General features: G+C 33.4%; 2 protein-coding genes across 2 annotated transcripts; both read right to left on the reverse strand.

The window, feature by feature from the left end:
• Positions 1-2204: 2204 nt before the first annotated feature.
• Positions 2205-5470, reverse strand: LOC133296154 (uncharacterized). The gene is made up of 2 exons (XM_061495103.1): positions 5014-5470; positions 2205-2572 (listed from the first exon to the last, which is right to left on the reverse strand). The coding sequence occupies exons 1-2, from the start codon at positions 5468-5470 to the stop codon at positions 2205-2207; spliced, it is 825 nt and encodes a 274-aa protein (XP_061351087.1).
• Positions 5471-11441: 5971 nt separating this feature from the next.
• On the reverse strand, positions 11442-14078 carry LOC133296151 (G-type lectin S-receptor-like serine/threonine-protein kinase LECRK3). Its single transcript, XM_061495100.1, has one exon. It carries the CDS (start codon positions 14076-14078, stop codon positions 11658-11660), a length of 2421 nt encoding a protein of 806 aa, XP_061351084.1. The 3' UTR covers positions 11442-11657.
• Between the last annotated feature and the right edge of the window lie 2374 nt (positions 14079-16452).

A 16452-nucleotide genomic window follows, 5' to 3' on the forward strand; every position in this document is an offset into this window, starting at 1 on the left:
GATACTAGTGCTTTGGCTATGACCGGTATGAGCTCCAAAACTCATTCTTTCCTTTCTTCATGTAATGATTTTAAACATTCTTGGGTTGTTGACTCTAGTGCTACTGATCATATGGCTTGTTGTGCTGACTCTTTTACTTCTTATCATCCTACCATTGGAACCCATACAATAGCCATAGCTGATGGCTCACATACATCAGTTGCGGGTTCTGGTGACATAAACTTACAACAGTCCTTACATCTTAAAGATGCTCTTCATGTTCCTAAACTCTCCACGAATCTTCTTTCTATTCATAAAATTACAAAAGATTTGAATTGTACTGTAACCTTCTTCCCTACCCATTGTGTTTTTCAGGATCTCACCATGGGGAAGACGATTGGTAGTGCTAAAGAGCAAGGTGGGCTGTACTATCTGGTGTCACAATCTCCCACAAATAAAGTAACAGATCACATCTTCATGTCTCATGGTCAATCAACTGCTGATTCTTTGATTTGGTTTCATCATAAGCGTTTAGGACATCCTCCTTTTAGTTTACTCAAGTCTTTATTTCCATCATTGTTTTTGTCTAAGTCTGTTGAGTCTTTTCATTGTGATGTTTGTAAGTTTGCTAAGCATCATGGTGTGTCTTTTCCTTCTAGTAGTACTAAGAGTGTTGAACCTTTTGATCTTATTCATTCTGATGTTTGGGGTCCTTCTAAAGTCCCTCATGCTTCTGGAAATAGATGGTTTGTTTCTTTTATTGATGATTGCACTCGTGTAGCTTGGGTTTACTTAATGCGTGAAAAGTCTGAGGTACCACATCTGTTCTTTCAATTTTATAAAATGGTTGAGACCCAATTTGGTAAAAAAATCAAGACACTAAAAACAGATAATGGTATTGAATATGTTAATCACAATTTTTCTCAATTTATACGAAATAACGGTATGATTCATGAACTTACTTGTGTTGACACCCCTCAACAGAATGGGGTTGCTGAAAGAAAAAATCGTCACCTTCTTGAAGTGGCTCGTGCATTAATGTTTCAGACACATGTACCCAAATACTATTGGGGAGATGCTATTCTTACTACAGCATTGTTGATCAACCGTTTACCCACTCGGGTACTTGACCATGTAAGTCATATTCACTCTATAACTTCTTTTTTCCCTTCTATTCCAACTATGAGTCTTCCTCCACGAGTGTTTAGGTGTGTTGCTTTTGTTCATGTTCATAAACATCATCGCAGTAAGTTGGACCCTAGGGCTATTAAATGTGTTTTTCTTGGTTATGTTCCCGATAAGAAGGGCTACAAGTGCTGTCACCCTGGTAGTAGGAAACTTTTTGTTTCTATGGATGTTATATTTCAGGAATCTGAGTCCTTTTTCCAATGTCCTCATCTTCAGGGGGAGAATCCTTCACCAGAAAGCTCATCACTTCCCTTCTTTGAGTCTTCAGTGTCTACTCCTTTACCTGTGTCAGTGTATCCTCCTTTTGTCCCTATTATTCCTGTTCCTTCTGTGTCTGATCCTCCTTTTAGTGATCCTCCTGTGACTGATACATCAAGTTCACCAGAGATACGAAAGATTATGACACCTGAGTTGGTATATCAAAGAAGGAAACAACCCACATTGCCTCAGCAGCAACCTCAATCGTCTGAACCACTGGTAAGTCCTGAATCTCATATTGCTGATCTATTGACAAATGGACTTCCTTCAGACATATTTCAAGAACTTACTAGCAAGCTAGGAATGATAAATATCTATTCCTCAGCTTGAGGGGGAGTGTTGTAAATATTAGGTCTTTTATTATTATTAGTATTTGTTGTATTGGGCCAAGCCCATTAGGTCAAGAATTAGGTTTTTTAGTCTCTATAAATAGAGACCTCTTTGTATCAGATTAATACACAATTATAATAATATTTAAACTTCAACTCTGTGCAAACATGCATTAGTTCAACAATTTGTAACATGCACAATAGTGATTAAATAACACAAACCCTGAGTAACTGAGAGTGAAGACTCTTCCTCCAATCTGTGGTCTTTAGGTAGGCTAAGGATCCGCTCCCTGGGTACACTCCTTAGACAAGTGTCCTGGCTTGCCGCACGTATAGCATACGTTCTGGCCAAAGTTGCACTCGCCCAGGTGGTCCTTCCGGCAGGTGCTGCAACGGGGATATCTCGTAGCTCCCGGTCTCTGGCTCCAAAGGCCTCCATCCCTCTTAAACTTAATTGTTTCCCTGAACCTGTAGTTGGAGGGCTTTGCCCTTGACCTGACCTACCCCCTTATGTTGCTCATCTCTATCGGGGCCACTGACCCTAGCCTTCTTTGTCTCCTCCCATTGCTCTAGGACTATGCAGGTATTGATTAGAGTGGTCAAGTCTTTAATTAGAAAGCCAACTAGCTTAAATTGCAGCTCTGGCCTCAAGTTCCTCTTATACATTGAAACCAACCATTGCTCATCGCTCCTGCTTCTTCCCTCGTTGGTGTATTGGGCCAAATCTTCAAACTTTGTTGTGTACTCGTCAATAGTCATGCTTCCTTGCTTCAGTGCACCAAAGTCCATCTCCTTCTGTTCGCGGACATTGTAAGAACCTGCACCGTTAATTAAGGAATTTAATTAATAAATTATGCAAAATTAGGAAATGATTCCATAATTGACCCTAATAATTATTATGAGGCTTTAATAATTATAGTAAGTGAGTAATAATGCTGAAAGTCGCTTTTCGGAAGAAAAGTGCAGATACCGATTCTGCTAGTCGGTATAAGTGCGTACCGAAAAAGTATCCCGAAAAATTAATGTAAGTGCATGATAATTACTAGAATAATATGTAGGACTTGTAAAACAAGTTTCAAGTTCAAAAAATGAGAACTGGTGCTAGAAACCGGTACTGGCTTGTAAAAGCGCGTACCGGAAAGGTGCTCAGAAAATTATAAGAAAAATATGATAATTCTTGAAAAAATGTGTAGTTTCAGATTCCAAAGTTTGGGATTAAAATGCTAAGCGTAGCAATTAAAGTTAATACTGTGTGTTAATTGGCTAAGTGACTATGTATATGTATTTTAGCACATAATCCTAGGCATACCAGAATTCCTACGTGAAGCACTTGGTGGGCTGATGGTGGTTTACTGTTCCATTGCCTCCTTTCACCATTTTTGAACTCAAGTTGTCACCTTTACTTGATTTCTTCCCTCTTTGAGCTTGTATACACTTAAGAACATGCATGGTGAGGAAGTGTGAGGGTGTATTCTGAGTTTCCATCCTCTGTGTGTGGGTGAGGGTGCTGGTTTTGGGTGGTTTGGGTGTTGAAAGCCATAGTCATGGCATTTTGAGGTCCAAGTGGTGACCTTTGGTGAGAAAGAACCAACCTTTGTGAAGGCATTTTCGTGCACCCTTGAAGTCAGAACCTTGGAGCTGTTGTGTGAGCTCCAAGAGCACCCTTTTTCTGAGTTTGAGCTTTGGTAAGCTTTATCACCTTTGATCTTGAGTCTTTAAGCTTAAAAATGGAACCTTGATGCATGTAAAGGTTAAAAGATGATAACTTAATGTTGGGGTTGGTCAAACACACCTAGAAATGCATGTTTAGGTGTTTAAAATCGGTAAAAACCCAACCTTGGAAGGATATCTTCACGAAATGCAGTTTCTGCATTCTGTTGTGAAATATCCGGATATGTGCCCGAACAATATCCGGATATGTGATATCCGGATATGGGATTTGGACATCCGGATATGGGATTCTGGATATCCGGATATTGCATATCCGGATATGGTCCCGAGGGATATCCAGATATTCTGGGATTTCGTAGAACAGTAGCTGTGTTGTGTGTACAGTAGGCTATTGGGGGTTGGTGGACCTTAGATTGATGAAGTTGAACTTCTGTAATTAATGAACTAAGTCAGAATCGTTGTAATTAAGGACTTATGGCTTGGTATGGAGCCTTAAGACGTAAAACGTAAGGAAAGACGTTGTCTTTAATTTATATGTTTGTGTTGCATTATTATTGATATAGTATTGGTCCATAACAGATTGTGAATCTGCTGTGTTTGGACTTTGAGCTGTGGACTCTTGGCTGTTGGAGTTAGCTTGCAAGGTAAGCTTTCGTGTCCTCGGTTTAGCCACGTTGTGGTTCCACCATGTCCCATGGGGGTGTGGTTGTATGCATGATGTGTTACATGCTTTGAATATTTGAAATGCTGTTGAGCTTTATGTGTAAGGACTTTTAATATGCATGTGTTGTTTCATCTTGACGGTGAGCCTGAGTATGTGGTGTCATACAATATGGTGATCCAGGGTAAATACAAGTAGCGTCTTGCACTAGTGTGGGTATTTTGCGTATGTAAATCCTGTATTTCTCTGGCCAGTAGAATAGAATTGACACACATGACATGATTATCAGCTGCATTGCACTATTTTAGAACTGATGATGATAACTGCTTTTGAACTTATATTGCACATGTAAGTGAGCTTGGGGTGGAAGATCCTTGAGGACCCTTTATCTTACTGAGATTTCTTGTTTAGAGATCTCACCCCACGTTTGGGGAATGCTTATTTCAGGTTCCGATAGTTTGGTGACTGATGCTTCTGGCGGCAGGAGGCCAGAGCTTAGTTGATGATATTATGTTGTTTGCTGCCATGACTGGATATGGATGCTGTTTATGTTTTCCATTATTTATGATTATGTTGTTGTTGAGACTGATGTTGGGCCTGTTGCCTTATTTGATTGAGCATGAGGATTGTCGATGACACTTTATGTTAGTGCTTTTGGTTTGGAGTTGTATAAACTATTAGATGGTCCGGTCTATGTTGTTGTAGTTCCGTGACTAGAGCCACACTTTTATTATCTATATTATGAGGTATTTCGGATAGCTATTTTATTGCAATTACATACAGGCGATGTTTTATTAAATGTTTAATAAGCAAGTTGGTAACGATAATGTCATCATAATTGAAAAGAAAAAGATATTCCGCATTTTTAATTAAGCGCTGCTTAATACGATAGTATGATAACATTACCGGATATATACGGGGTGTTACAGACATCCCGGGAAAAATACTTGTTAAGAAAAGCCTCCTCAAATACCTGCCACGTAATCTCGGTCCCCTGTTGCTCTAATTGGGCTTTGACACCATCCCACCACCAATCAGCATTTCCTTGCAACATGTAAGTAGCAAAATTTACCCTCTGCGAGTCAGAACACTCCATCACTCTAAAGATCTTGGTCAAGTCGCGCAGCCATTTAGCGGCCGCATCCGGGTCATACTCTCCCAAAAATGATGGAGGCTGATGCTTCCTGAACTCTATCAACCAATGTTGGTCAACACCAACTGCTGGTCTTGCCCCTTGCTGATTGAAGTCCTGAACCCTATCAACTTTACCTGCTCTTAGCTCTTGGACTAGATCTCGTATAGCCTGGGGCATGCCAATAAGAGCAGCCTTCATAGGGTCAACCCCCTCATCTGGAGTTGTCGGTGTACGTCTACTGTTTACCATGATCCTGCACACATCATACACTGCAGTGAGTTGATCAAGTTCACACCTCACAACATAATACTCAACCATGCAAAATAATGTTCCATATTGGACTATTCCCTATGCAAACACATATATAATACAATACAAAAGATCAGATCACCATAGGTTTCCCGTTGGGAAATAGCTATGATACCATCGAGTGTAACTACCTGCGTCGACTCTTGGGGTATACACATATATGCTATCAATGTCAAAAAGACACATTAGTGGTGAAAAGATGAAGGTGGCTTTGGGAGAAATCGAGTGTTTGCGAAGAAGTATGAAGAATAAGATATGGTGGCCGACGGTTTATGGAGAAGGAAGAAGATTCATCACTTGTAAGGTGGTGTGTAGGGGTGTTAACGGGCGAGCCGAGCCGAACTTTGGTCTTAAGAGGCTAAGCCTGTGTCAAAATGTGTCAGACAGACCTGTTATAAATATAATTATCGCCATGTGGCTTATTTACAAAAAATAAAAGCCTGATTTATCCTGTTTAAAAAAATAATAACAAAAATTCATCCAAACAAAATATAGAATTAACAACACTAGTAATTCCATAAATATTTATAAATTCAATGTATATCCAAACAACATAATATAGAACAAAATCATTCAAAAAGTCTGTTTAACCAATAAAATGGGGTGAAATGGATTGAAGAGAAAGAGAGAGTTATTACAAGTAGTATAAAAAACATAAAATAATAATAATAATAATAATAATAATAATAATAATATACTAGGTCAGCATGAGAGACTCTAAGGCCGAGCTTTTGAATTGGAGCCTCAGACCTTTTTATTAAACGAACTTTTATACATGTTCAAGTCTGCTGCCAACAACCAATTTTAGACATGTAAGTTCATGCCTTCGCGAGCCGAGGCAAAGACTCCTGGTTCGTTTAGCACCCTAGTGGTGTGGTCTTTTTGTTTGTGAATAATTTGAGTAAAATGATCAATTTGCCCCTCCTTAAAAGAGAGTTTCAAATGGAAGACAATGGGGGGTTTGGGTATTTTATTATCTACTATTGAGAAAAAAAAATTATCACTGCCTTGCCCTATCTTGCTAAAAGGGGAAAACTTAAATCATGACTAGTTAATAGTTATAAGCTTCTTGAAATTTAAAAGTGATCATTTTCAAAGCGAGTTTGAATTTTCTCTTTATTTAAGTTAGAGATTATTTATAAGCAAAAGTTAGGTTAAATATGTTTTGAAAAAAACTCTTACAATGAAAAGTTTTTTTTTTATTCTGAAGAAAAAAGCTAAAAGCCAAAAACTCTTAGGAGAAGTTTTTTTTTTTAAGCTACTTTTCTTGAATTGTGTGTTTTTTGAAATAAAAAGTTATAGAAATAGAGAGGGGGAGTTTTTTTAAAATATGTGTTTTTAAGTAACTTTTAAACTAAAAATTTCATGTAATCACCAAATAACTTTTAATTTTTTTTTTTAGTTTTAACTTATAAGTAGCTTCTAATTAAAAATAAAATAAAAAATCCAAAAGCTCATACAAGAATAGCTGTTAATACAATAACATAAACTCTATTAGAGCTATATGTGTACATTCAATGAACTCTACTAACAAAGAAATACATAGAATTGTATTTAGCAAAATAAGAAATTAATTATTATTATTATTATTATTTGAAGTTGTTAGTTTTGAAATGTGATTTCCACAACATCTTTTTTTCCTGTGTCCATAAAAATTCTTTGCTACCCTAATCCTTGGAGGCCAAAAGAATTTTCTAATGTTCAATGCATTCTCTCTCTCTCTCTCTTTACGCAGCGTTAAATAGGCAAAAAAAAAAACATAACACACCCATGTGGACAATAATATTGGCACCCTAAACGACAATCAACAAAAAGTAAAAATCCAAATCCAAAATAAAACAAGAAAGTGAAGAAATAACTGCAGAAATTGAAGTAATAACATAACAAGAAATCAAAACATGCTCAAGAATTAGGGTTTCCGAACAAAACCTTCACTAAGTTGCCTCTTGCTTCGAGCGAACGATTAAACTTTTAGAACGTGCTCACAAAATGCACTGAGCTTTTACTCTGTTTTTCTGTGATTTATGAAATATAGTTGTGAGCTCAAATGAAATATAGGGCAAAAAAATTTATTTAATGTTTTTCAATAAATTAATTACGCATTTATTATAGTTTTAAAAATAATTACATATTTATTGCACAATAAGACGCCCATTTTGGGCGTCACCAATGACGCCTAAATTGGGCGTCATTCAATAGGCAATCACGCTTAAATTTGGGCGTCACTCATCAGGTGTTGACACGTGTCATATTTTTTTTTCCAAAAAAATAATAATTTAATCATAAAACTTCTTAAGGCCATAACTTTTGACTTGGGTATCCAAATCAGATAATTCTTTTTTTGATTCCACATAACTTTTCGAGATCTACGCAATTACATCTCATTTGACATATTTTATTTCTCACAAACACAATTTATATTTGCAAAAATGGTATTATAAGAGCGGTTAAACCCAGAAACCTCTGAGTTCTGGGTTTGTGATTTAATATAAAAAAATAAATAAAATTTTGATTTGTGATTTAAATTTTTTTTATAATAATTTTTTTTATTATAACAAAAATTTGGTTTGTGATTTAAATAAAAATAAAAATAAAAATTATTATTAATAAGGAAAACAAAATAAAGATTTAATTTGTGATTTAAACTAAAAAATCAATTTGCAAAATCTGTAGAAATAAAGGAAATACTTAAATAAATATTCTAAATCTCTAAGGAAGAAGTATATTATTTTTTAAATTAACAATTAATGTTATAAGCTTCTGGGTTATTATTCGTGGTCTGAAATTAATGATGGCTCATGAATGTATTTCAAAAATAAAATTACCTAAATTAGGCGTGATTGCCTCTTGATTGAAACTCAATTTAGACGTGATTGGTGACGTGTCAGGTGTTGACACGTGTTGGCACGTGTCACATTTTTAAACTCAGAAGCCTCTGAGTTCTGAGTTTGTGATTTAATATCAAAAATAAATCAAGATTTGATGTGTGATTTAAATTAAAAAAATAAATTTTTTTATTTTTATTAAAAAAAATTTGGTTTGTGATTTAAATTAAAAATAGAAATTATTATTAATAAGAAAAACAAAATAAAGATTTGATTTGTGATTTAAACTCAAAAATCAATTTGAAAAATATGTATTAATAAATAAAATAATAAAATAAATATTCTAAATCTCTAAGGAAGAAAGATTTTATTTTTGAAAAATATTTATAAGTCATCATTAATTTCAGACTACGAATCAAATCAGAAATCAAATCTTTATTTATTTTTTTAATTTAGATCACAAATCAAATCTTTATTTATTTTTTTATATTAAATCACAAACCCAGAACTCAGAGGCTTCTGGATTTAACCGCTCTTATAATATCATTCTTGCAAATTTAAATTATGTTTGTGAGAAATAAAATATATCAAATGAGATGTCATTGCGTAGATCTCGAAAAGTTATGTGGAATCAAAAAAAGAATTACCTGATTTGGATACCTGAGTCAAAAGTTATGGCCTTCAGAAGTTTTATGATTAAATTATTGTTTTTTTTGGAAAAAAAAAATATGACACGTGTCAACACCTGATAAGTGACGCCCAAATTTAGGCGTGATAGCCTCTTGAGTGACGCCCAATTTAGACGTCATTGGTGACGTCCAAAATGGGCGTCGTACAATAAATGTGTAATTATTTTTAAAATTATAATAAATGCGTAATTAATTTATTAAAAAACATTAAATAAATTTTTTTGCCTGAAATATAGACACTAATTTTAAACGAAAAAATTTAAAATGGTCCACATTCAATTTGATATAACATAATAATCTCATTCAACAAATAGATTATTATTTCCCTTAAACTTAGTCATTTATAAACTGCGTTTGTGTTTATTTATATGTTAAGTTTATGTAATTGTACCCTTTTTTCTTATTGGTTCTCACAAGTTAGAAATTAAAAATAAAATTCATTAAAAAAATTTAAAGAGGTAAATTATATTTACAAACTTTTTTGTTTACAAATTCTTACAAACTACACTATCTTCTCCCGGGAGAACACTCATTATACTATGTTCTCCCGAGAGAACATAGTATAATTTGTAAAAAAATTTAAAAAAAATTTGGTAAACGGATCCTTCCTCAAATTTAAATCTCTACATTTAAGTTACGTTATGTTTAATATTTTAATATGAAAAATAATCAATTACATATAATTGTTTAACAAAACATCAATCAAACATATAATATTAGTAATACTGGTGGTTCAAGTTTAGTAGATGATATTTTTAATTATAAATTAAATCAAAATTTTCTACATATTATATAATCAAGATAATATTAATGTTATAGATACATAAACAACAAATTACTTAAATACTTCAAAATAAAAATCAATTGATAAAAATAAATTATTATTATTTTTTATAAACTAAGCTGGGTCACCGGTTCATCAATTTTTATTAAAGCCGGCAGAGTCACACCGTTCTATTTTATAGCCGAAATCGGGTCAATTATATAAACGATTCATTGGTTTCCGGGTCCATCTTATTTCTATAACACTAATTTATGAATAAATAGTTACATCCTATTAGTGACATTATTGCGTTAAATAACATGTGTGAGAATCCACTTCCTACTTTAACAAAGTGTTTAATAGAGTCAGATAGTTGTACAATATAATTAATTTAAAGGTTTAATGTTTGTCCCGTAAATAAAAATAAGTTATCTCCAATGAGTTAGAGTTGAAAAAATATATTTTTATAATTCTAATTTATTTTAGTGTTGTATTAGTCTTTATTATTATAATTTTTTTTAATATTTCAATCTCAAAATGATATTATTTTAAGTTCACTGAAGATAAATTTATTTTTATTGACTGTAGAAACATTAAACTCTTATTTTAAATAGTTAAAATAGTGTTTAATAAAATTAGTTTATTTTTATATTCTAGGAACAAACCGGTAGTTCAGAAACATTAAATGATATAAATAAAAAATAATTGTGTTAAAAATTTGATATAAAGAGTTTTCCTGCACTTGTCGTTCTACCCTCTTTATCGGATTAGTTGATTAATCAATGAATCGGTGAAGAAATTTAAAAACAAATTACTTTTTTAATCATTTATTAAATATATATTATCTCTTAGTTAAAATATAAATAAATTATGTTATGAAACATTTTTTTTTCAAAAATTCTTCTTAAGCATAAAAATAAAATATAAATATAATTTTTCTCCAGAAACAGAACTAAAAAAAGGAATGTTTATTAGGGGAGCTTAATTTCTGTATTTCATTTGAGTCCCTAATAATTTAGGTTAGCCCATAGATTTGGATTAAAAAAATAATAATAAGATAATTGATAAAAAAAAATTAGGGGATAATAATTCTGAATAAATTGAGAAGGATGAAGAAAACTGCTGTCAAAGATAATTTCCATTAAGGAAAAATTTGTATTTTAATTTGATAATAACAATATATACGTTTAATTTGAATTATTAATTATAAATCAATCAAAACATTATGCATTAGCTCACTTGAATTTATAACATGATTGTTTAATTAGGAGGATTATATGCCCTGTTTCTTGAATCTGTTTTGGTTAAACAAGCATTGTACTCGAATACCATGCTTTTGAGATTTTGTTGTGCACTTGACATTATTATACACAAGCAACTATCTCACCCAAGAGTTCAAACTTATTCCGTGAAAGTTCATCAGTAATTTTTATATTATATCTCTCTAACACACTCTATCACGCAAGAGTTATTTGGACTTAAAGAGTGAACAATACATCAGGGTGTTAACTTAATTCCACTAGAAAGTGGAGGGTTATAATGATTAAACTCATGACCCCGTAATTACAGAAATTCTGATATCATGATAAAGCAATCATCACACCCAACAGTTCAAGTTTATAAGCAATGAACCTTTAATAATTTTATATTATATCTCTCAGATGTAGTTTACATAGAGTATATTAACATAAATTGAGGTACATGTATCAAAGTTTTATGAGCATCATAAACAGATTCATAATTGCTCTCACTATTTATAAACTTATAGTGCTAATGCTGAAGGAACAAACATAAAGCTAAAACTGAATACACAGACATAAGATAACATACCAAGGACTAGCACCAACTGATTAATCTAGAGAATATTGAATACTAATAGGTGCGGGGCATGGTGGAACTTGCACTTCAACAACACCTTCAAGCATTTGTGTCACATTTCCCATGGTGGGTCTAAGACATGGATCCTCTTGAACACACCAAATGGCAATCATTACCAACCTCTCCAAGTTCTTCTTATCATCCAATGCTTCCTTGTCATTCTCAACCAAGGCAGCCAAATTACCATCTGCATAGCAGTCACAAGCCCAATCAGTTAGGATTGCTTTCCCTTCATTTTCTATCTCCATTTCTACATTTTTTCTGCATGCTATTATCTCAAGTAGCAATACCCCATAGCTATACACATCCACTTTAGCTGTGATAGGCATGTTTCTAAACCATTCAATTGCAACATACCCTTTTGTTCCCCTTATGCCAGTATTGGTTCTGCTTTGGTTCATTTTCAAAAGCTTAGCCAATCCAAAGTCAGAAATCCTTGCATTAAAGTAATCATCAAGGAGAATGTTTTGAGGCTTTATGTCACAATGGATGATTTGGGTGTTGCACTCTTCATGTAAATATCTAAGTCCTCTAGCAATACCAAATGCAATTTGTAATCTAAGTTTCCAACTTGGTTTTTCCCCATTGAAAAGAAAACTTGCTAAAGTGCCATTGCTCATGTACTCATAAACTAGTAACCGTTCTTCTTCAGCCTCACAAAATCCAAGCAAACGAACCAAGTTCTTATGATGTGTGAGACCAATGACATTCAGTTCATTCTTGAATTCCTTCTGAACCTCATCCAAGAGAAAAGTGTTCAACTTTTTAACTGCCACACGAGTTGTGGAACCTATGTTTATTACTCCTTCATAAACAATACCAAAAGCACCCCTTCCTAGCTCCTTGTCAAATCCATTGGTAGCTTCTTCAAGCTCCTCATAAGTGAAGCAACGCAAATTGGTTTCAGCAACAGTGTCACTTTTGCTAACTCTTCTAAGCTTCTTCTTGTACTGAAAAATGAAGGAAGTGCTCAAGCATATTGCAACAATCAATATGAGATTGAGAAAAGCTGAGCTACCCAAAAGGAAAGATCCAACCATAATCAAAGTGCTCCTATTCTTGTTCACAATGATTGTAGGAACAACAAAGGAGGAATTATCTTTCCTCACTTTAATAAAGGCCTTAGCACCATTAAGTGTAGCATCAACTTTCCCATTTGAAAGTGGCAACTTCTTCTTCCAGCAGTGATCACCTAACCTGAAAATTGCAACAGCACACATGCAATCTTCCATACAAGACTGTCTGCATTCATCTTCAGTGAAAGGACTTTGAAGCACATAGTCTGCAAGAGGCCAATCAGTATTGATCAAAACCTCAAACTCATAGAGATCTTGCCTGTTGCTAAGTTCATCTTCTGCACATCCCATTATGAAATCTGGTTTGCAGCTACCATATGGATCATTAGGATCAAGTAGTGAGTACCTTTTTGGGCACTGACATGTTGGTCTCTTATCATCTCCCAAGGTACAAAAGCTATTGTATCCACAAACTCCACTACCTGAATTAACATTGTAACTACAGATATTATCTGGTTGAGACCATATTGAGGTCCAACCTTGATTCCCGGAGGAACTCTTTGGATGTTGATAGAGTGTGAACACCCCATCAAAATTAAGAGTTGCTCTAAGATAAAATTGAGTGGTAGAGACTCCACTCACTTCTGAAAAATTGTATTTTTCATTGTTCTTTCTCAAAATATATATGTTCCCAAAACTATCAAAGACCAATTGAGTTCCAGGACTTGATGTATTGGACTCAACAGTTTTGCTTTCATAATAGTTTTCATTAGCATATCCAGATGGTAAATTTATAGAATGCATCACAAGATTACCATCATTTTGAAAAACAAGCTCAAACCTTCCTTTACTGAAATTTGTCTCCATAAGTCTAGAAGAAAGCTTTCCACCCTTTTCAAGAATCTGAGAGGGCAACAAGGTGTCTCTACGATCCTTGAAAGTCTCATACACACTGTTGGAGTTACCATCCCGAAGAACAAAGTTGCCAGTGTCATTGATGACACCATTAGCAACCCCAACACTAAGGCCTTGTGTCTTCCATAACTGGTTACCATCAGGAGCAGTAAGCACTAACCCATCATTAGCATTAAGCTCAACTTTTGAGTCCTTTGGTGTAGGATTATCTGTGTTAGCATACCAGATTATGGTTTTGTCTGGAATCTTTGCATACCAAATGCAAAGAATGAAAAGATCAGTGTCTGTGAGTGGTAGAAAGCCAAAGGCAAAGTCACCAGAAGGTGAAACTACCCATGTGGAGTTGCTAGATTCTGCTTTAAGAGAATCCCCAACGTTTATCTGGCTTCTGGTTTGGGCTAGAACACAAAAGGGTAGTAGAATCAGTGAGCATAGCAAAAGGGGTAGCAGAGAAGAAGCCATGGCTAGAATCAACTTGGTCCTTGTGTTTTGGAAGATGTTGTTGATATATATCAAATTAAACACTATTGGATTCCCTTATGATGCTGAAGTCTTTGTCTACGTTGAATTTTTGTGTTTGACTTCGTCAACTCAGAGATGCATTTGGATTGGTAAAGCATTAAATGTAAATTTGATGTATACTAAAAAAGTTTAGATTATTGTAATATTTTATAACTACTACATATGTGATAGGAACTTTCAAACCAATGCTGAATTTTGAAATAAAATTATCCAGTAAAAAAAAATGGTATAAGAGTGACTTAATTTATACCGATGCATACTGATCTTCTTTATAAAAATTATTGGTTTTATAATTCTTTTATATCAAAATTTATTATTTGTTTTTGACATTTCTTTGAACAAGAATATTGTTACAATAAAAGGTGGTTTCCAAACACAGGAAAATACTTTCTTCAAAACTCTAGTCTATGAAATGAAGAGAATTTCTTTTATGCATTATCTGCTGGAAATAAGGGGTCACATAATCAGTAAAATATGACATGCATCAATGATAGACATACCAAAGAAAATTCTTCTTCGAGAAGCATACAAGAAAACCCATGAATGAAAAAGATTGTTGCATAGGATGTTTTCTCTTCAACCATACACATAATCATAATCATGTGGTGGGGCCACTCATTTATAAAAAATAAAAAAAAAATACGAAAATCGATGGGCCTACAAGCAAGAAAATTACTTTCCAACAATATAAGAATAGTTTTTTTCTAGTATAAAACAAAATTGTATCGAATTTTTAAGTCTTGTATGATCCGTCCAAAGAATAATAGGTCTGACCACACACGATTAAGTCTGATTCAATTAAAGTTCGAAATAAGTTTGTAGTGGGATCTGGTGTGATATAACGCAAGATGGTTGCAATGTTGCTTTAGATCTTTGTGCAATTTAGTGTTTGATAAATGAGCTTAAGTAATAAATTGAGAAGATGATCATACTTTATTACTTTGGTTTTGAGCCTTCTTTATATAGTAACAGCATGACTTACTTGTGTTGTCTTAATATGACGTCATTCAATTCCATTGATGGTTTCAGATGGCTTCTGCAACCTATCTTATTTGTGGGATGGATTCTATGATAAGCGGAATGTGCTGCAAAGAGCATACAATTATGATTGAAAAGTCATTTTTCCAATTTCTAGGTAAAATACTTTGGGGTCAATTCTATGTCACAGAGAGAATTAATCTCATTCAAATGGGTAGAAATAATTATAGAAAACCAAAAAAAATAAAAATGATCTGACTTGTAAATGTTGAGAAAAGTTTATGCTTCAATAGCACAAAAATTCAGTGGTCCAACTTTAAAAAATGGGAGACATAGATGAAAATATAAATAAAAAAATAAATAAAGTGAATTTTTTCTTTTGTGAAAATAGGGGACCATGGTATTTTTGTACTCCTGCAGCACACACAGAAACTTTTCTCGTAAATGTTCTATTGATGACTTCACGCGTGTACTTAGTCTTGAGCGTAGGTTCTTTGAATTTTGTAACGTTGGACACGGCATCATCAACTGTGGACTACATGAAAATTCCACAAAAATACAGCCATTAATAATAGAAATTTGTTTTTCTTATCTTACGTAAGAAAATAAATTATATATATATATATATCATAAAAAAGTGTGACACTCATTTTTTATTTTTTTAAATAAGTGACTCTCACACTTAATATATCTATAACATGAAATTAGAAATCTCGTGCAGCATAAAATTTATTTTTCCCTTAATAATATTACTTAAATGAATAGTTATGATTTATGAATTAAAATTTGAGTTCTTGCTAGACAAAATAGAAATAAGTAACTTGAATTTAGCTAATGTGGAAACATGTTAAATAAGTAATGTATTTTATTTTTTGTTATTTTTCAATAGTAGCATTTGTGATACTTGTGTTGTGCAAGTCATTCATGGCATTTGATAACTTCGAAAATGCAGGGAGTGTGATCTTCGTCATTGTGCTCATAGCTAGTTTTTTGTCTAATCTAAAAAGATAAATAATTTTTTTGTCTAAAGAATTAAATCGCTCCACTGAAGTATTAAGTAATCAATTAACAAATATAAAATGAAACGATTAATAGATAAAATATTAAGTAATAAATATTTTAATTAGGTAAAATATAGGGGTTCACTTCGTAGAATACTTTTCAAATGGCGCAACGTGAACGGCACCAATGGGACTGGTCCGCAGACATAGTCCAATTTAAAAGTCTACAGGATTACGGCATGTTTGGAGGGGTTTTTTTTTTTTCTTTTCAAACGTTATTTTTTTTTCAAAACAAAAAATTGGATGCCAGTTTTTTAAAAAAAAACATAAGTCAC

Source organism: Gastrolobium bilobum, unplaced genomic scaffold, assembly GCF_033153095.1.
Source record: "Gastrolobium bilobum isolate Gb01-03AN ecotype WA unplaced genomic scaffold, APGP_CSIRO_Gbil_v1 utg8217, whole genome shotgun sequence".
NCBI lineage: Eukaryota > Viridiplantae > Streptophyta > Magnoliopsida > Fabales > Fabaceae > Gastrolobium > Gastrolobium bilobum.

Coding starts and splice junctions, on each gene's coding strand:
- LOC133296154 (XM_061495103.1), bottom strand. CDS start 5,470: ATGGTAAACAGTAGACGTACACCGACAACTCCAGATGAGGGGGTTGAC. Junction 2,573..5,013: donor GTATTTTTCCCGGGATGTCT/GTAACACCCCGT, acceptor TTAACGGTGCAG/GTTCTTACAATGTCCGCGAA.
- LOC133296151 (XM_061495100.1), bottom strand. CDS start 14,078: ATGGCTTCTTCTCTGCTACCCCTTTTGCTATGCTCACTGATTCTACTA.